At 44.0% G+C, this 20160-nt stretch overlaps 1 protein-coding gene across 1 annotated transcript; it reads left to right on the top strand.

The window, feature by feature from the left end:
• The first annotated feature begins 2641 nt into the window (after positions 1–2641).
• Positions 2642–20160, top strand: LOC136679096 (protein APCDD1-like). The gene is made up of 5 exons (XM_066657391.1): positions 2642–2979; positions 10473–10656; positions 12476–13004; positions 18043–18364; positions 18460–20160. The coding sequence occupies exons 1-5, from the start codon at positions 2943–2945 to the stop codon at positions 18915–18917; spliced, it is 1530 nt and encodes a 509-aa protein (XP_066513488.1). The 5' UTR covers positions 2642–2942; the 3' UTR covers positions 18918–20160.

Genomic DNA, 20160 nt, shown 5'->3' with positions numbered 1-20160 from the left:
CACATCCCCACGCTCAGTCGGTTCTGTATTAATCTCCTGGTGAAGAGGGCCGTCAGTAGGTTCCACGTTTACATGGAAAAGAAATCCCCTGACATTAACTTCCAATTATTCCAATATAATATGTGTGTGCTGAAATGTTTCTAAATATATCGAGAAACTGCAATGAATTTGCTGGTTTGCTACAATCAAAGACATATACCCACTGATTTATCACTACAGGCCAAACCAGGCTCTTTCTGTTTGTAAGGAGAACTCCTCCACACTGAGGTTAGCTCATATCGGGGTGAGGTCAATGGAAATCCACCGATAATAACTGTGTACTGTGTTCTTTTCATCCCCACCAAGTGGGATTTCTTATCTAAGCTTGTCTCTACTTACTGAGTCCATGAAGCCTGTGATCGCAGGCTGCTACTCCTCAGAGAAGTGTGTGTGTGTGTGTGTGTGCGCACGATGTGCCCCTGTGTGTGTCAGGGGGTGTAAACCATTTGCAGTAACGTAACCTATGGTTTTAAAGTAGAGAACGTTTACTTAGAACAATGGCGAGAGTGAGAGAGAGAAGGGCAGTGTTTTAAAGAAACTGATATGTATGAAGTCACCGCTGCATAGGCTCCCAATTTCCACACTTTTACAGCTGCTGAGAGAGAGAGAGAGAGAGAGAGAGAGAGAGAGAGAGAGAGAGTCTGATTGAGTACAAAACCAAGAGATTAAACTTCACAGAAACCAAACCCAGAGTGTGAGTTTTTCGTTCCATATGGTGACACAGTAATCATAACTGTTAAATGAATAGCTACGTCCTCACAGGAAATTGCACTGTTTTCCAGCCAAACACTGTTTTACATTAAAAAAAAGCTACTGGCTAAAATGGCACTTTCAATGCAGTATAAATGAAAAATAATTTTAATTAAAAATATTGAACATGGGCAGCGTGGTGGCGCAGCAGGTAGTGTCGCAGTCACACAGCTCCAGGGACCTGGAGGTTGTGGTTTCGATTCCCGCTCCAGGTGACTGTCTGTGAGGAGTTGGTGTGTTCTCCCTGTGTCTGCGTGGGTTTCCTCCGGGTGACTGTCTGTGAGGAGTGTGGTGTGTTCTCCCTGTGTCTGCGTGGATTTCCTCCGGGTGACTGTCTGTGAGGAGTGTGGTGTGTTCTCTCTGTGTCTGCGTGGGTTTCCTCCGGGTGACTGTCTGTGAGGAGTGTGGTGTGTTCTCCCTGTGTCTGCGTGGGTTTCCTCCGGGTGACTGTCTGTGAGGAGTGTGGTGTGTTCTTCCTGTGTCTGCGTGGGTTTCCTCTGGGTGCTCCGGTTTCCTCCCACAGTCCAAAAACACACGTTGGTAGGTGGATTGGCGACTCAAAATAAAGTGTCTGTAGGTGTGTGTGTGTGTGTGTGTGTTGCCCTGTGAAGGACTGGCGCCCCCTCCAGGGTGTATTCCCACCTTGCGCCCAATAATTCCAGGTAGGCTCTGGACCCACCGCGACCCTGAACTGGATAAGGGTTACAGATAATGAATGAATGAATGAATATTGTACATCAATATCTATATCATATATAAGTTCTGTACATTACCCTTAGTCATGAGAAGCCAGGATTATGGGAGCACTCTCTTGATTTGTGTTTTGTTTATGGGTCAGATAGTGGATTTTGCAATATTTTGTTTTCTAAATTGGTTGTTTTTATCAGCCAAGACATTGTAAACAACTGTTTAAAATACCAGATTAAATCAACTTTTAAAAAACTGATCTCAGAATCAAATATAATGTGGAACATGAAAATATACCGATACACCAGGACACTACACTGTAAACATCAGATCAAATCAAAATTCAGTTGTGTAGTTGTGAAGAGGAGATGTGAATTTCCTTAAACACAACATAAGGCCCAATTGTTTATCAAGTCTATCTTTGATCCCATTGTTGTAGAAACACCTTCTGGATATTCTGTGAGGTTTTGATGGTATTCTGTCCCAGTAAACATTTAACCGTTGATTCAACGTTGAAATAACGTAATGACTGCCGTCTTATCAACGTTCTCTTAAGGTTGAAAATGAAAGTTTAAAATACAGACATTGAAAGACGACTATTAGACGCATTTTGGACGTCCACTGACGTTATCGATTGGTCACCACTTAACTAACTTATTAAGATGGATTTTGGACGTCCGTTGAGGTTTAAAATATGTCCTTGACGGACAGACTACTTTTAGACCTATTTTGAACGTCCAGGGACGTTCCTTGTTTACTGGGGTAGTACCAACATTTGTGAGGTCAGATATAGTTCATGGGTTTTGTACCAGAAATACCACTACAACTCATTCCAGTGGTATTGGATAGTGTTTTTCTTTTTTTCAAAAAACACAGTCCCAGCATGGCTTAGCTAATGCTAGCTGACTGTTTTGTATAAATGAATGAATAAAGGCAGGAATCCTTTAGCGTGTTAATACATTTTCTAAATGATAAAATGCCAGAAAACCTTTAGCTGGTACGTTTGCAGGCTAAATTTCTCTTTAAACATATCGCCCAACAAAGCAGCCAATCCCTGCGCAGGAAGGCGGGACCTTCCTGAAAACGGGCGGGGAAAAAAAAGGCAAAGAACGCCCTGGAGAAGGACAACATGCCCCTCAGCTCCACACAGGAGTTTCAGTGATGAGAGAGACGAGGAGGGACTGACGTTTCCAGTGTGAATTCGCTCAACACACGGCTAACAAACAGGACCTCTGAGGAAAACGGTGATGTGTCAGAAACGCTGCGGACATTAACGGTAAAGTTTAACGGTTTTTTTTTCGTGCCGAAAAGCGTTCGGAACCTAATTCAAATGTGTTCTAACGTCCTCCGGCGCACGTTCGGCGCGCGTGACCCCCGAGATGAGCGTCAGGACCCGTGAAGAATAACGGCGCTGGACAGGAGTCTCTTTTTTTTTTTACTGTAGTAATTACTCGGTGGACCTGAGAATGGGCATTTCTACTCTACTGCTGCTGTTGACCTTCGGTGAGTACTGTTAACTCTTTAGTGTTCATCAGTGTGGTTTTTAAAAGGTCTAATTCTATACAGTGCTTTAAGAACCGTTAATACGTCATTTTTTAAAGAATATTAAGGCATAAACTTCCTAAATGCAGTTATATCAGCAGTAAAATAAGTGTCTTGTTGTATCTGACAAACAAAATTAACATAACTCTACTTTAAATTTGCATACTTTGACATGTCTAGTCTAATTTGCATATGAATGGGTGTTTATTTTTGTTTGTTGGTTTGTTTTGCTTTCATCTTTTTTATTTGATTTGATTTAATTTAATTTATAGCGATAGTGGATTCCTTCCCCTTTTTTATTTTATAAATTGATTGATATACACTGGTCAGTTATAACAGTAAAATTGCCTCCATGTTTCACACCCATTGTCCATTTCATCAGCTTCACCCTGTTCACGTTGTTCGCCCCCTTTCACCTTGTTCCTCAGTGATCCACTCACTGTCCACCGTTAGACACGCCTGCTGTGTTGGTCCACCTTGTAGATGTAAAGTCAGAGAGAGTCGCTTAATCTGTTGCTGCACAGATTGTGTAGGTCTCCCTGTCTTTCATCAGTGGACACAGGATGCTGTTCCCTGGTGAATTTTGGTTTCTAGACTATTCTCAGCACTGCTATGTCTGATCCACTCGTACCAGCACCACGTCGGTGTCACTGCGAATGGCGCTGAGAACGGTCCACCACCCAAATCATACCTGCTTTTTGCTGGTCCTGAGGGTCCTGACCCGTGAAGAACACAGTGAAAGAGGGCAAACATACAACGCATGCAGGACAGCAGGTGCACTCCTGTGTGTAACTGTAAAACTACAATTCTAGTCAAGGGTTTGTGGGGCTGATAACTTGGACTTTAAGCTAAAACAAGGAGGCTACGTAACGTTTTTGCTGATCAGTGCATCTGTATATCCATGTCATTAGAATCCGTCCAGGCATTTTATCTGAAGACTAAATTCTTGTTATTCATCGTCACTCCAGATGAAGCCTAAATGTAAACTGACGAATCTTGCTTCCAAGCCTTTGAAGCTTTGTAAACTCTCAACTAACAACAGACACAGCTCAAGCTCAAATGAACAAACACTACTCACCACTTCACCGCTTCCTTCTGAACGTCCAATAGCTCTAGCCACATGCTAGACATGTTTTCATGTTTTTATACATACATTTTGTTTATTTACATTTATTTTATAAACGTTGGTTTCATCCCAACTGATGAATACACATCATCATACATTTAATCTTACATTTATGACATGTATTAAGCTCATTACTGGTAAGAAGTTGACTTAAAGGACCAACTCAGATCATTTCAAACTACTTTGGTCTTGACCTGTGTTTAATTTTTCTCCCACTGGAGCCGTTCCTCACAAAACACAAAGCACATTATTTCAGTAATCGTTATTTTCCCATATGGCTGCTGAGGCCCATTTTTGAAAAGATGTGCAGCCTGGGTTTGGAAGGACAAATTTAGGGCCTGTTGTAATGTGAAGGTTCAGTGGTGAGATTATGTTAAAATCATTTCTGAGACAGAGTGAGAGAGAAAGGGAAGGCAATAAAGTGCACTCCCTGGGACACTTGTGCAGATGAGGGTTGTTCTGGAGTGTAGGGCTTCATCTAAGTCCTCCGTGGCTCGGACCTGGCACAGAGGGGAAGTGTAGATTACTGGACCGCCCCTGACCCGTTCCATCTGCCAGAAATGACAGTGGAGGCCAACGCTTGGCTGCCACTTCAAATGGGGCCCGGAGATAAAAACGATATTTTCATATCCACTTAAACTCTCGAGTGTGTTTAAACGAATCTAACGTTCAATTAAGTGGCGCGTTATTGCAGCCTTTCCTAGCAGCCGTAAAACTGCCGACGTCAAGCCAGATTAGAGCACGCTGTAAATTTATGGGGGGGAAAACCTCAGGATGAGGTCAAAGGAAAACCAAAGCAGGAACCTAAAGCTCAGCGTCATGTTGTGCAGAGAGACAGGACTCCAGACTGAGCTCGGTGTGTGGAGTCCAGACCTGGGTGTAAGGTGAAAAACACATTAGAGATGCAAACACCTACAGAATGGTCACATTCAAAGAGCACTCCCTCAGAAATCATGAACAAAGCAAATGGCTCATGATTAACATGTTTCTGAATAACTGTGTTTAATTGTGTTTTGTCAAATGGCAGTTGTGTTTGACTTTATTTTCAGTGCTTCACTGTGTGAATCCAGCTTTATTTTCATCAGCTTACAACAATGTTCAAAATCCTACTGCAGTGGTTTCCAATATGGGGCACGTTTGGTGGAAAAAAAGTTTGGGAAAAACTGTTCTAATCTAGTGTTCTCCCCGTGTCCACGTGGGTTTCCTCCGGGTGCTCCGGTTTCCTCCCACGGTCCAAAAACACACGTTGGTAGGTGGATTGGTGAATCCAAAGTGTCCGTAGGTGTGAGTGTGTGTCTGTGTTGCCCTGTGAAGGACTGGCGCCCCCTCCAGGGTGTATTCCTGCCTTGCGCCCAATGATTCCAGGTAGGCTCTGGACCCACCGCGACCCTGAACTGGATAAGGGTTACAGATAATGAATGAATGAATGTTCTAATCTAATCTTAATAACTAAGATACCATGTAGTAATCAGAATATTGTTCCATTAAATCAGAACATCTTTAGTTGAGCTCACACCTCAATCGAGCTTTAATTCCTCTCGCCGTTTGGTACCTAGCACAAGCAATTGACTTCAAAGTATGAATGGAAATGTCTGAAATTAGGCTCTGCACATGCAACTTGTTGAAGGAATATTTAATAACGTTGGATCCAAATCTCATCACACACCTAGCGAAATCAAAGTAATGCAGTAACTGAACACGCACACTTACTCCTGCTCCCATTAAACCCCATTTCTTTTCATTTAAGTGTCCATTAAAATGCCTACGGCCTTATAAAGATCACGTATATAATCTGTATTAACGAGGGGCTAATAAAAGCTGCTCTGTGAGCGGTCTGTCAGGGAGAGGCTGGCCCTCAGACACGGCAGATACGGAGAAAAAGCGAGGCATGGTAAAGAGTTTTAGGAATCGATGGAGGCGGCTTGTCACCAAAGTTCTGCTTTTCTCCAGCGCAGGGCAATTCTGGAGCTTGTCCGCTTTGTCAGCCGTCCCAGAACCGTTAGCTCACTGATGGGATCCAGCCAACTGGAAATGTTCATGGTGGTTGGAGCACGGGGAGCTGAGTTGGTCCTTTGAATTAGATAGACGGCTATAGCTTGGGAAAAAGCAGTTATGGACCTCAGGCTAAAGCAGAGGAGGCTGCTTGGCTTCCAGGCATAAAGGCTTGACAGTTAACATGGGAAGGGTTAAAAAAAGAAGCCTATTTAAAAAAAAAAAAAGACCTACAAAAGCCAAATGTTTCCAATTCTGAGTAATACTTTTTAGAATGTATTACTTTAATTGCGTGCACATTTTGACAGAATTATAGACAGAATTCAGAGCTGTAATGCTGGACTATGTCGATTAAATATGAAAGTAATGAAAGCTCGATTATTGGACTTCTTTGACACACTGTAGTTTTGAAGATGCATCGATCTTTAGATACATTGTCCAACGATGATCTGTAGTTTCTAACAAAGCTGCAGAAAACTCATGGGGTTATAACTAATGAGTGAATTTTGTGCCAGAGGTGTTACACTAAATAAAAATCTCCAAAACAAATCAAAACAAAATATACGTTGTGAATGCAAAATAGAAAAAAATACATGTTTTTAAAAGATTATTTGCCTTTGTAAGTTTGCTTTCATTTTGATTTTCTTTTTTTATGGATGGCTTCTACTGTTCTACTATTTTTTATTTTTTTTGTATCTTTGTTATAGCTCACTTTTTATGAGTGGGAGGGTCTTAGTAGAAGGCTTTCACCTTGACTCTCCATTGTTCAGCTGAGTTTGCATTGACAGTGGCCCTGAAACCTCGGCTACAACTTATAACACACCTCGCTAGTGACACCCTTATTCGCTTAGGCTAGAAATATGAGTACAAATCAGTACAGGAGGTCCTCGGGTTACATCAGTCCCGAGTTACGATGTTTCATGGTTACGACACATCTCCCATTTACTGTATAAAGCCTTGTTTCGACTTTAGTGGTTTTGCGTCGTAAACGTCGTAACGTGAACTTCGTGTGTGGTGTGCGCGGCGGAAGAATACATGGTTATGCGGCTCGGGACCGAGGAGGATAGGTGTTAGGATAAGTGCTTACAGTATGTTATTTACGTACAGTATGTACGTATGTTCCAACTTACACAGAAAATCGGTTTACGACGCCACGTAGGAATGGATCAACGTCGTAAGTCGAGGACCCCCTGTGCAATATACAATTTCTACAAACCAGTCAGCCATTATTCATTCATTCATTGTCTGAAACCGCTTATCCAGTTCAGTGTTGCGGTGGGTACCCGGAATCACTGGCCACAAGGCGGGAACACACCCTGGAGGGGGCGCCAGTCCTTCGCAGGGTGACACACACTCACACATTCACTCACACACTCACACCTACGGACACTTTTGAGTCGCTAATCCACCTACCAACGTGTAGCACCCGGAGGAAACCCACGCGGACATGTGGCCATTAATTACATCATTTATAAAGAAATTTTAATGCTAAATTTCTGTATACTTGCTGCTGTGTGAATGAACCAGACCAGATTTCAGAGCCCCTGTCAATCCAAACTCTGTTGACCAGTGGAAATTCAAGACACTTCCAACCATGAAAAGTGAGCCAAAGCTCAGAAGCCAATGAGTGAAGCAGGAACAAACAAAAGATTCCAGAAGATTCACGTGCAGCCGCAGATGTTTTGAGTGGAATGTTTCATTTAGTTATCTGTGCTATCCTCCACTCATGGGTGTACTATTTTTACTATATCCTGCCTGTATCAGTTTACATTAATCGGACTAGGCACCACTTCATATTTGAGTCAGTTCGGTTCAAATTCAGCATTTTGGCTCTGGACAAGCAGTCTCTGTCTAACCTCAAACTTAATCCAGCTCTGGAGTAACTATGGGTGTCTCTCTCCAAAACATCGTGCTGCGTAAATCCTGGATTATTTTATAAAAATCTTGGACAGACGGCCTAGGAAAGATGAGAAATGGCCGGGTGCTAACACGAGCCATTAGAAAATCTCACAAAAGCGGACATGTCAGCTTGCTTTTGTTTACATAACAGAACTCTCCATGTTATCCGTGACTAGGCCTGTCCAAGGGCGTTTCAGGTATCAGAGTCTGAAAACAAGCCCTTGGCAGGCGGTCAGTGTGCTGGACGAGACGGAACGCAGGTGCAAATGCAGCCTGTGTGTTTTCTGGGAAGTGAGCGCTCTGAGGCTCAGTTAAGACACTGTACACTACACTGTCATATTAAATTGTAGCAGAATGTAAATGCGTCAGTACATTGGTAGAGTACAGAGATTAATTGAGGTAATGAGCTTAATTCTGTCATTTCTGAACATTACAGTTATTCATTCATTCATTATCTGTAACCCTTATCCAATTCAGGGTCGCAGTGGGTCCAGAGCCTACCTGGAATCATTGGGCACAAGGCGGGAATACACCCTGGAGGGGGCGCCAGTTCTTCACAGGGCAACACAGACACACACACACATTCACTCACACCTACGGACACTTTTGAGTCGCCAATCCACCTACCAAACGTGTGTTTTTGGACTGTGGGAGGAAACTGGAGCACCCGGAGGAAACCCACGCGGACACAGGGAGAACGCACCAACTCCTCACAGACAGTCACCTGGAGGAAACCCACACAGACACAGAGAGAACACACCAACTCCTCACAGACAGTCACCCGGAGTGGGAATCGAACCCACAACCTCCAGGTCCCTGGAGCTATTTAATATTATTATAATATTAAACAATATTTGAGTAATATCTTTTAGCCAAACTATGATTTATGGGTTATTTTCAGACAGGTATTGTGTGTATTCAACTACAGTGCACTGTGTAAATGGTCCCTCGTCCCATTTGTGCAATTCTTTCCTAAAGAATTTTAACCAATTTGATTTTACAAAGCCATTTTAGACGTTATTAAATATCTAACACAATGACTTTTATAGGATATTTGTATCTCCTTAAAATGACAAATGTTTTGGACTAAATGGAAATGACAGTTGACTGAGGAGTGTAAAAATGCATCGTATCAAATCGTATTATTCTCTGTACTTATTAGACTCGAGCAATTAAAATACATAGGAAACCGTTTCTATCCAAACTGTTGTTCCAGTCACTATCAGTCTGTTTTATGGTGGTTCCTGATCATGGGTTTTAACTACATTCCCTTGCATTTCCCAGTATAGGAACACACCACTATGGTTACAAGTGTCTAGCATGCTATGAAATTTGGGACCCAGCATGGGCTTCAGTGTTATTGAAGTCTCGTTGGAGCAGCGAAGCATCACTAATGATTCCAGCTGAGCTGAGGAAATTTCATCCGTTTTACACCACACTGACCCCATGGAGAATGCTCTGTTCCACCTCAGAAAGTTCATTGTGGCGACTCAGCTTCAGAAACAGTGAAAATTTAGCCCCGTGGTGGACCAAAGTTTAAAGGCCAGAGCTTCAAGTTTTAGACGTTTAAGAGTGACCCGACACTTTTAACTGTGTGTTTTTATCATGATTGTTTTGTGGAAACATTAATGCCCAAAAGACCAGAGGAACCTGGGAGCAGTGTAAATAAAATAACTTTGGTTTCTACTGGCACTGGCCATTGTTAAGAAAGATTCTCAATCTGCAAATGGTCAGGGTGTGTGAGAGAAATCCTCCTCACTCTAAATGCATCATGGAATGCTGTCCAAGATCCTTAAGCTCAGGATTTCTTCTATTTTTTATAGCCTAGTAACTCTTTTGTTGTCTCACTCGGAGTCCATATTGAAGGCTTATGGAAACATGTGTCTAAGAATGTGTTTAGAGTTATCTTTCTGTAGGTGTTATCTATATCAACACACTTCTTACATGTATCACACTAACTTTCACACGTTTAAGTGAATAATTAACGACTACACTTTTCTCCGTTCACTCCTCTCCAGCTAACATTTCTAAAACATCAACAGAGTGCTCTTACGAGGCCATTAAAGTGCATTGCTTACATAATCTCCCAGTGGGAAGTAGCACTGTAGCCAATTTAACCAACAACAGCGTAATCAGGACTATTTTCCACCTCATACAAACACAAGTTGGAATAGTAGCCTGTTCGAACCCAGATGAGTGTGACATCAGTGTCAGTGTAAAACGGTCTCAAACATCTGTCAGTGTTTTTGAGCTTTTACACAGCTGTTTTCAAAAAACAGGTGTATATCTGATGAGTAATGAGCATCGCGCTCTACTGAGGATTCATGCATCGCTCTGAATGTTGCTTTTCAACAGCATTTGCAACGGTAGATTTGATGATCAGACTTCACACATTCTGCTAAGTGTGTCCTGTTGCTGTGTTTGCGGTGTGTTCTAGGCTGGACGGAGAGTTTGTCTCTGTACGCGTCAGATGGCCGCTCCCCTCGACTGGCCCTGGAGAAGAGTTTAAGCTGGCCACCCAAAGACATGCAGTGCCAACACATGCTGAAGCATCTCCGTAATGGTGCGCGCATCACCGTACAGATGCCTCCCAGCATAGAGGGTCACTGGGTCTCCACCAGGTTAGCCACACTGAATATGTGTTTTTCTCATATATATATTTCTGTTGAATGTCTATGTCACACTCTTAGGGTGCTTTCACGCATGCCTTGTTTGGTCTAGATTTTCTGTCTCTTCAGTTTGGTCCAAATCAAAATGGGAAGTGTGAAAAGAGGTGGTCTCACTTCAAATGAAATTGAACCAAAGTCCAGTTTGTGTGCAGTTGGAAAACACTTTTTTGATGGTTTGGAATTTAGGACCCATCACAGGGACAGAGACTGGCGTGACGGGGGATTTTACTCACTGCCTTCGTTGCTTTGAAACTTGTAAAACATATAGGAAACATGCAAAACCTTTTACTCGAACTGTACATTTGTTACCATTAACATACCATGCTGCCTTTAGTGAAAATTAGCAGTGAGCAGTGAACATCACTTGATTTAAAAATTATATCAGTGTTTTTGTATGTTTTAATATTTAGAGTTAAAATTAGAATGTTATTAAAGAATCACTTTATTGGCCAGTGTTTGAACACAGAGGAATTTGTTCTCCGCATTTAACCCAATCCGTGCAGTGAAACACACATTTAAACACACACACACTAGTGAACACTAGGGGGCAGTGAGCACACATGCCCAGGGCGGTGGGCAGCCCTAGCCACGGCACCCGAGGAACAGTTGGGGGTTTGAACACTTCAGTTATGGCCTGCCGGGACACGGCTCCCCCCTGTGTATGTATGGGGAAAAATAACACATCCCACTCTATATTCTCACATATCCACTGTTGCAGTTTTTATGTTGTAAATAATGTTATAAATAAAAGCTAAAAGAAGGAGGTTATAAAAAATACTGCATCATTATCAGAAGGGTGCTCAACAGTGTAGAATATGAAGTGGAAGCAAGCGCAACGTGTTCAAGCATTTATGGTGGAACCTGGGCTGGACAATATATATATTTATATCATGATATATTTCTTAAGTTTGGTCAATATGATGACTCGACTTACGACTTTGATCCGTTCCTACGTCGCGTCATAAACCGATTTTCGGTGCGTACATGCTGTACGTAAATAACATACTGTGAGCACTTATCCTATCGTAACACCTATCCTCCTCGGTCCCGAGCCACGTAACCGTGTATTCTTCCGCCGCGCAGCGCACACCAAACACGAAGTTCACGTTACGACATTTACGACACAAAACCACTTAAGTCGAAACAAGGCTTTATACAGTAAATTGGAGATGTGTCGTAACCACAAAACATCGTAACTCGGGACTGACGAAACCCGAGGACCTCCTGTACATCCGATAATCGATATGAACAGTGTAAAGTTCACGGGAAACTTACAAGTACAAACAAGAAACATGACATCTCCATCAAACATAAGGCTGTGTAAATTTTAATATTTTTAAACCGAATTTGTAATTGAGAAAGCCGAACTGACAACAGCGCCCCCTAATGACCGTCAGTCAGTGAGAGATGTTGTAAATAATGTATATTGAAATATTGAAAATGTGTTTAAAAATAACATTGTTGTTAAATATTTTATATTGCGATAATATATCGATATTGAATTGTTGTCCAGCCCTAAATATAAGAATAAGGAGCTGCTAAATTAGTAAACATTGAAATAGTTAGCAATGTAGGTGAAGATTTAGATTTAGAAAGTTTAGAAGTAGATGACGACCTTAAAATAAAGTCCTTTAATGAAACCAAACCTTGTTGGACCAAAGAATACAGTGTAACTTTGGTTCGGACCTTGGTCTAGACTTTCATGTGTGAAAGCTCCCTCACTCTGCAAATGTTGTAATGTGACCTTTCTAATCCTCTGTTACCATCACAGCTGCGAGGTGCGTCCTGGGCCAGAGTTCATCACTCGCTCCTACCGCTTCTACCACAACCACACTTTCCAGGCCCACCAGTTTTATTACACAGACAACCACTGCACAGCGCCTGCGTACACGCTGGTGGTCCGGGGCCGGGTCCGTCTGCGTCAGGCCTCCTGGATCATCCGCGGAGGGACCGAGGCCGATTACCAGATCCACCGCATCCAGGCTGTTTGTCACACCACAGCCACAGCTAAGGAGCTGACCCAGAGGTTGGAGAGGAGCTGCGTCGGAGCCAAAGACCTGGGCCCCTGGGAACCCAATGTCATGTACGAGTTGTGGAGCGAGGAGGGCGGCTGCGACTGCTCCAGAGGGCTCAACTTTGCCATGCATGAGTTGCAGTTGCTCAGAGTGGAGAAGCAATACCTGCATCACAACCTGGACCATCTGGTAGAGGAGCTCTTTCTGGGGGATATCCACACGGAGCCAGCGCAGAGGATGTATTACAGGCCCTCAAGCTATCAGCCCGCCTTGCAGAATGCCAAGGTCAGTGCAAGAGCAGTGTGGGTACTGGTTAATTTGTCGGTTGTGAGATATTTGCCAGACTGTAGTGATGGATCCAGCAGGCTGAATGGGGCCAGGAGTCAGGATACTGTGTAGGAAAGGCAGCTCAATGGTAGGTTTTCCCATGTTAGAAGGTAGAGTTTGGAAATGATGACTGGTACCAGAAATTTTCATAAGAAAAAAAAACCCCAAAAACCTACAAGCCTAAGTATGATAACCTGAGTAAAGTGGGTAAAATGAGTGTGAAAGGGAATAAACTGTTAGTGGCTGCTTAAATGCTTTCAGAAGAACCAGCTGCAGTGATTCGTGGCTTCTTCTTGCGCCGGTAAGTGACGCGGTTGGATGGAGGTATAAGAACCAGTGTTTGATACTTGATTTGAGCAAAGTTTACACACAGTTACCACCTTTCTTTTCCCATCTTTGTTGTAATTGACTGGGAAACCGAAATATTCCCAAATGGAGATGGACGCGAGGATGATTTTGGTTGTACCAGCTCAGCCTTGATCTCTCCGCTAGCCATTTCACATCCAGCTAATCGTCCAACAGACGAAACAAAAAAACAATAGAATGTCGTTGTTCTACGCAGCTGTACGCACTTCTCCGGAGTTGTCATAGTAACACAGCCAGCATTCCTATTACACACCGTGGCCGAATGGTTAGAGAGAAGTTGACTTAGGACTGAAAGGTCGTGGGTTGGATCCCCACGATGGAAAACTGGGGGCAGCACTGTATCCTCCTTCAACATCCACAGCTGAAGTCCTAAATGCTCCCAAGGAGGTGGAGAAGGCCGCATGCCATCCAGTGCGTTCACTGCCCCAGTGCACTATGTTTATTTCACATGTACAAGGTGTTGGATTCACCAAAATAAATCTGGATTATATCTAGGACTTGGATCCAGCACAACTGAAGCCCTGAGTCTGAGGAGAGCATCTGTGTGCATGAGCACATCCACTCATGTGTCTTTCCATATGTGCTTATAAAACGCTTTAGGGGAGAATTATAGACTGGCTTGACATTGCACCAGAGTGCATGAGTTTTAATATCACAGATCAGATGGAATTCACATGTATGTGTCTGTTCTTACATGTGTGAAAATGGAAAGTGTGCGTTTCCCATGCAGAACTAAGCAGTTGTAGCCTGCTCTGAGTCGAATGTACTCAGTACTAAACAAATGAACGTGAGTGGAGGAATAATTTCACAGGAGTGGGACGTAATGCACGCAAGATTTTTTTCTCGTTTGTGTTCAAAAGACGTCTGAGAATTTAGGTTAAAAAAACGAATGCAGAGTGTGTTGAATATTATTCTAATCGATGTACTTTTACACGTCTGATGATCAGACGCTCTCCCACAGGGGGCTAATGCCTGAGTATTACAGCGTTAAGCCCCGCCATGACCTGGCCACGAAAAGCGAAACGGGATCCAGCTCCTCCAACGATCACCATGCGGTATTCCCAGAATTCGGAATCACGCAGCCTTATGAATTATTCGGCCGAGCGCATTCCAGGAGTGATTTCATGCATGCCTGAGGCGGTATCGGAAAGTTCACTTGAGCCGTGGCTTCTCTGTTCTCCAGCCCTTTCTCTTTTTCTTTTTTTCCTCCTGCCTTGCTTACAGTCGCTTTCACTCCACAACGTAAAATAATAGCATCCTTTCAGGCAGCGTTGTACATTTTGGGAATAGAATGCCTTTGATGTGTTCCAGTTTTAAAGGAACGCTTTAGAAACAAAGCAGAGGTGACCACAAACGAGCCGCCTGCCACTGGACATTTTTTTAATACATGGAAAATATATTTTTTAAGCCTCCACTTGCCTTAAAAGACATAACTTTTGTCATACACACGTCTGCCATAATTTGAGACAGTTCTGCTTGACTGAGGCTGTAAAAGATTTTAATATAGAAAACCATCCTTACAGAATTTTGCTTAAGCCCTCGCTATTAAAAATGGGCTCGAGTCTGAACAAGGGAGCCCCGGAGAATAAGCCACAAGTTTACGTTTGAGCAACAACAGGAAAAAAAAAAAAGCATGTGGCACTCGTTTTCATTTGAATCAAGGCCAAAGATTTATTCTACACTTTGATGCATTACGACCGCATCAGCCAAATACGGCAACTAAACAACAACGAATAAAATAACAGTCGTTTAATTAACAACCCCACCATCCAGAGGAGGAGTGATCCTTCCTGATTTAGATGCTTTATTGCTGTGATGACAATTCCATCCATGAATTACAAATAGCCACCCGTGCCCAGCTGCTGGGCCTCTTCCAGAGGACTTCAGAGTGCCAGTCTGTTCATTTGTGGTTATTGGGTGGATCTGAGCTGCGTGCTTGAAGACCAGCATCAACCATGATGTTTTTCTCTCCTTTCCAGTTCCCCCCGCCACAGCTTTCCGTCATCCCGTCCCAAACCGGATCAGACTGGTCCTGCGGGAGGGAGCCGTTATTGATGGGCACAACTGATTAGACAATACACAGAACCATTGGCTTTTCCAAATCATGGCTCAGAACCCACATTCGGACGAGAAATGGAGCTTTTAGAAACGTTTTATTCATTTGTCTCGCAAACTATACGTCAGTGCGCGTGGTATTCTTTGGTGTGTGGACTTACGTAAATAAATGTGGTCATCCACAAAAATATAAATACTTCTGGAGTGTTTTGTTGCCCGTGTGCAAACGTGTGAAGGGAGTTCCTGGTGCAGGACATTTCCTCTTTTATTTATGTTCCACTGTGTTTAATTCACAAACATTAATTGAACATCAAAATGTGCACGAGTGTGTTGTTCTTTCACAAAACCTCATTTAACCAGGAGCACCCAAACATTTGCTTTCAACTGTAGGAAAGAATAGAAAGCACAGGCCTAATTTCCCCTGTTTTACTTCTATACTTTGATCTCTTCTGCAGTGATTGAAACCACCAAACCACTTTGGATGAATTGGGTTGAATGAAAGGGAAATTGGAGCCAGGAGAAAGAAGGGAGGGTGAGACAGAGACGAAAGAGAGAGAGAGAGAGAGAGAGAGAGGTGCTGAATACGTTACTTTGCTAAGCCCGGGGCCAGTCAGAAGGTCAGCGCCTCATAAAGTGAAATCTTCAGGCTGAGACGACGGGCTGAAAACATCTTGTCCACACATGCAGCGCCTCCTTTCTTCTTTCTCTTTTTTTTTTCTTTCTGCGTTGAAGCCGCAGTGGAGCTGTGGAGGCGTCTTGTTCCAGCACATGATTACGCTCTCGCTCCTCTCCTTTCATTTGATTTTGACTCGACGTATCATTATCGTCCAATGAGTGATTACGATTTCATCTCCTTACAGCTCCAGCTGATCCTTTTCACAAACCGCACTAATTCTGAAATGAAAAGATCTCGTACCGTTGTGGAAATTACAGCCATGTCTCTGTGCACCACTCACTGTCATTAAAATGCTTCGTAAATGTGAAAGACACAGAGGAAAAGAAGTGTTTGGTTCAAACATTTTGGCAGGAAAAACTGTAATTAAACTAAAGATAAGGTACATAGAGGAACCTACAAGTACTAACACAATCCAGAAGTGGAACCGAGGCAAGGCCCAGTGAACACCACGGTATTTCCAGCTCGGAACGTATCTAAAACACACGCTTTTTCTCCCAGACACAGGAGTGTGTGTGTGTCCAGCAGAGCAGTACACTGAAGCACTGTAGCAAGAAGTGACCATTCATCTTCATAGGTCTCGGGGTGAAGCAGGGACTCCGGAGCCTTCGGCTAGTAAACACCTACTTGTGCCTCAACACGTAGAAACATTTAGTTGATCTATGTCAGCTTTCCGCTGGTATTCACTCTAACACAAGCCACCACTGTATTTATGCGTCAGAATTTTAAATAATAGTATATTATTATTAGACGGTGGTGCAGCGGGTAGTGTCGCAGTCACACAGCTCCAGGGACCTGGAGGTTGTGGGTTCGATTCCCGCTCCGGGTGACTGTCTGTGAGGAGTGTGGTGTGTTCTCCCTGTGTCTGCGTGGGTTTCCTCCGGGTGACTGCCTGTGAGGAGTGTGGTGTGTTCTCCCTGTGTCTGCGTGGGTTTCCTCCGGGTGACTGTCTGTGAGGAGTGTGGTGTGTTCTCCCTGTGTCTGCGTGGGTTTCCTCCGGGTGACTGTCTGTGAGGAGTGTGGTGTGTTCTCCGTGTCTGTGTGGGTTTCAGGGACCCACCGTGACCCTGAACTGGATAAGGGTTACAGATAATGAATGAATGAATGAATGAATAATCACAACAACATTCTGTTTTATCGTGACTAATCGTAAATCGAAATGCTAGTTTTAACAGTCAGGCGGCACGGTGTCGCAGCAGGTGGTTTCACTCTCACACAGCTCCAGGGTCCTGGGGTTGTGGGTTCGAGCCCCGCTCAGGGTGACTTGTCTGCTTGGTGTGTTCTCCATGTGGGTTTCCTCCGGGCGCTCAGAGTTCCTCCCGCAGTCCAAAAAAACACACATTTGTAGGTGATTGGTGTGTGTGTGTGCGTGTGTGTGTGTGTGTAAGAGAGAGAGAGATGGTAAGAGTGAAAGTTAATTATGAGATATAATTGTTTACCCCAAAAATAATTCTGAAACTCTGTAAAACAAGTGAATTATGGGAGAAAGTTGTGGCCAGTTGTATTTATTATAATTTTCTTTATGTTTACAGTTGGACAGTTTCTCATTAGAGTTACAGCTTTTTTAAGCAGATTGTGGATGGTGTTGACAGAAGCAGCAGCAGTTAACTGAACTAATGTTAGCTTGATTGTATTTAGTTATTAGCTCGTAGCTCAGAGGCTCAGTGGTTGATGGTGGGCTTTTTGCAGCGTTAGAAAAGTGTTTGTATAAAAGTATACTGTGTGTACTATAGCCGACAGGTGCCTTTGCGCAACACAATTTCAATTCTAGCTCCAAGCCAAAGCATCCCTCTAACAATGCGCTGTGTGGATTTTGGCTGTTGACCACTTGCTCCATCTTGTGACGTCTTTTGTGCTTTACACTTTAGACTGAATGCTGCTAATGACACTTTCTCTCCTCAGAGCCACGATCAGAGCTGCATCGCCTGCAGGATCATCTCGCGATCTGACGAGCTCCACCCACCCATCCTGCCCCCGAGAGCCGACCTGACGGTGGGACTGCACGGGCAGTGGGTGTCCCAGCGCTGCGAGGTGCGTCCAGAGGTGCTCTTCCTCACTCGTCACTTCATCTTTCACGACAACAACAACACCTGGGAGGGGCATTACTACCACTACTCAGACCCCGTCTGCAAGCACCCCACCTTCAGCATCTACGCCAGGGGGCGCTACAGCCGCGGAGTCCACTCCACACGAGTGATGGGGGGAACGGAGTTCGTGTTTAAGGGTACGTGTGAGAACTGCGTTACGCTCTACATTCATAGACCTTTATATGTGAACTATACATAAAATAACAGCCCCTCTTTCGCTTTCCGTGTGCAGTGAACCACATGCGTGTGACGCCGATGGACATAGCCACCACGTCGCTTCTCAACGTCTTTAACGGGAACGAATGTGGTGCTCAGGGCTCGTGGCAGGTGGGAGTGGAGCAGGACGTCACACAGACCGACGGCTGCGTGGCATTAGGGATCCGCCTGCCCCACACAGAGTACGAGCTGTTCCGGATGGAGCAGGACCCTCACGGACGCTACCTGCTCTACAACGGTCAGCGGCCCAGTGACGGCTCCAGTCCCGACCGGCCGGAGAAGCGGGCCACTTCCTACCAGATGCCCCTGGTCCAGTGCTCCTCCAGCAGCCAGAGGCCGGAAGTCAGCCTCAGCCACCACGCCGACCAGACGCGAAAACCAAGTAACGGCAGCCGGGGCAGTGGCCGGAGCTCCGTATCGCGGGCCGCAGCTCTCGTGGCGCTGAATGTGCTGGTTATGGGACTACTTGGCTGACTTGACTTGACCACAAAAAAAGCTGTAATTTCTGTACATCTCTGTACATACTGACGCAAAAGTGACCGGAGCGGCTCAGGACAGCGCCCTGGTCGGCTGGGAGGAAGTTTACTTGACGCACTTGGGCATTCAGCTCTTTCGATTTCCCTGGGCTCTGATCCACAGAAGCAGGATGGAAAGGAGACGGAGAAATTAAAGGGAAGAAGATCTGTTCTGAACTGCTCTCCAGACTCCGACTCCAACAAACACTGCTGCACCACATTGGCACTTTAGTCATTTGATTTATAAAAACCTCGTTTTTTTTTTTACACCAGGCTCCAGGAAGTGTTCCCTCTTTCCTCCCTTGTCTTTTTTCTAAAGCGAATAAAGCTATATACTGTAGGAATACACACTAACAAAAGAGGCATTTTGTTTCGTGTGTGTGTGGACTGCAGAAGTGTATTTGTAATGACAAAATGAACTATTTCAGGGCTACAGCGAATCAAAGGGAACTTCTACACACTTCATTACCACTGAGAGATACTCATTAGCAGAATACACGACCAAAACAAAGGACAACAGGAAGTGAACCTCTGTGTTTATAAATGAAAGACAGACTTTTATAAACCTGTAAGGTGTGTTTGGATCCAGACAGGGAAGTAGGGGCTGGGGTATTGTGCCAGTTTTGTTTACCTGATGGTCTCTTTCATCGTGTCCACATATGTGCTGGAAACTATCGTTCGGCTTGCTGTATGATGCTATGGCACGCAGAACACTTAAAAGCAATTTTGGTTTCACACAGCCCACCAGGAATGGCTGCTCTGTGCCAGTTTGTCAGAGTTTGATCGAGAACTGAACTGGAAATGGAATGGAAATGTTCATTTCCTGCAGTGGCGTGGACTCTATTCCCAGTGCCTAAAAAAAAACAAACACCAAAAGTATAGCCCAACATTGTCTGAGGCAGATTCATTCGTGTGTTGTTTGTTACAAGAGTCTCATTGTGTTACTGAATCACAGCTGACCACACGCCTCAATAACATTGTACTAATAACTGGACTGTAAAAACAAATTAAATATTTCGATTCATTATATGGAACACGTCTTGTGTTTTTCACCACGTTAATCTGACTACTAATGAAAGGAAAACTAATGCATCAGCAGTGTCTCCAAAATAACCATCCTAACCCTCATGTTTACTCAAGACTTTTTCCACTGGCTGTGCCTCAGTCAAAGAGAACGGCTTTGACCCGTGACAGAGGTCTGC

The sequence above is a fragment of the Hoplias malabaricus genome, chromosome Y (genome assembly GCF_029633855.1).
Source record: "Hoplias malabaricus isolate fHopMal1 chromosome Y, fHopMal1.hap1, whole genome shotgun sequence".
Lineage (NCBI taxonomy): Eukaryota > Metazoa > Chordata > Actinopteri > Characiformes > Erythrinidae > Hoplias > Hoplias malabaricus.
The sequence above is the reverse complement of the archived record's forward strand: the minus strand, read 5'-3'. Positions and strand labels throughout refer to the sequence as shown.

Coding starts and splice junctions, on each gene's coding strand:
- LOC136679096 (XM_066657391.1), top strand. CDS start 2,943: ATGGGCATTTCTACTCTACTGCTGCTGTTGACCTTCG. Junction 10,657..12,475: donor GGTCACTGGGTCTCCACCAG/GTTAGCCACACT, acceptor TTACCATCACAG/CTGCGAGGTGCGTCCTGGGC. Junction 18,365..18,459: donor AACGGAGTTCGTGTTTAAGG/GTACGTGTGAGA, acceptor TTCCGTGTGCAG/TGAACCACATGCGTGTGACG.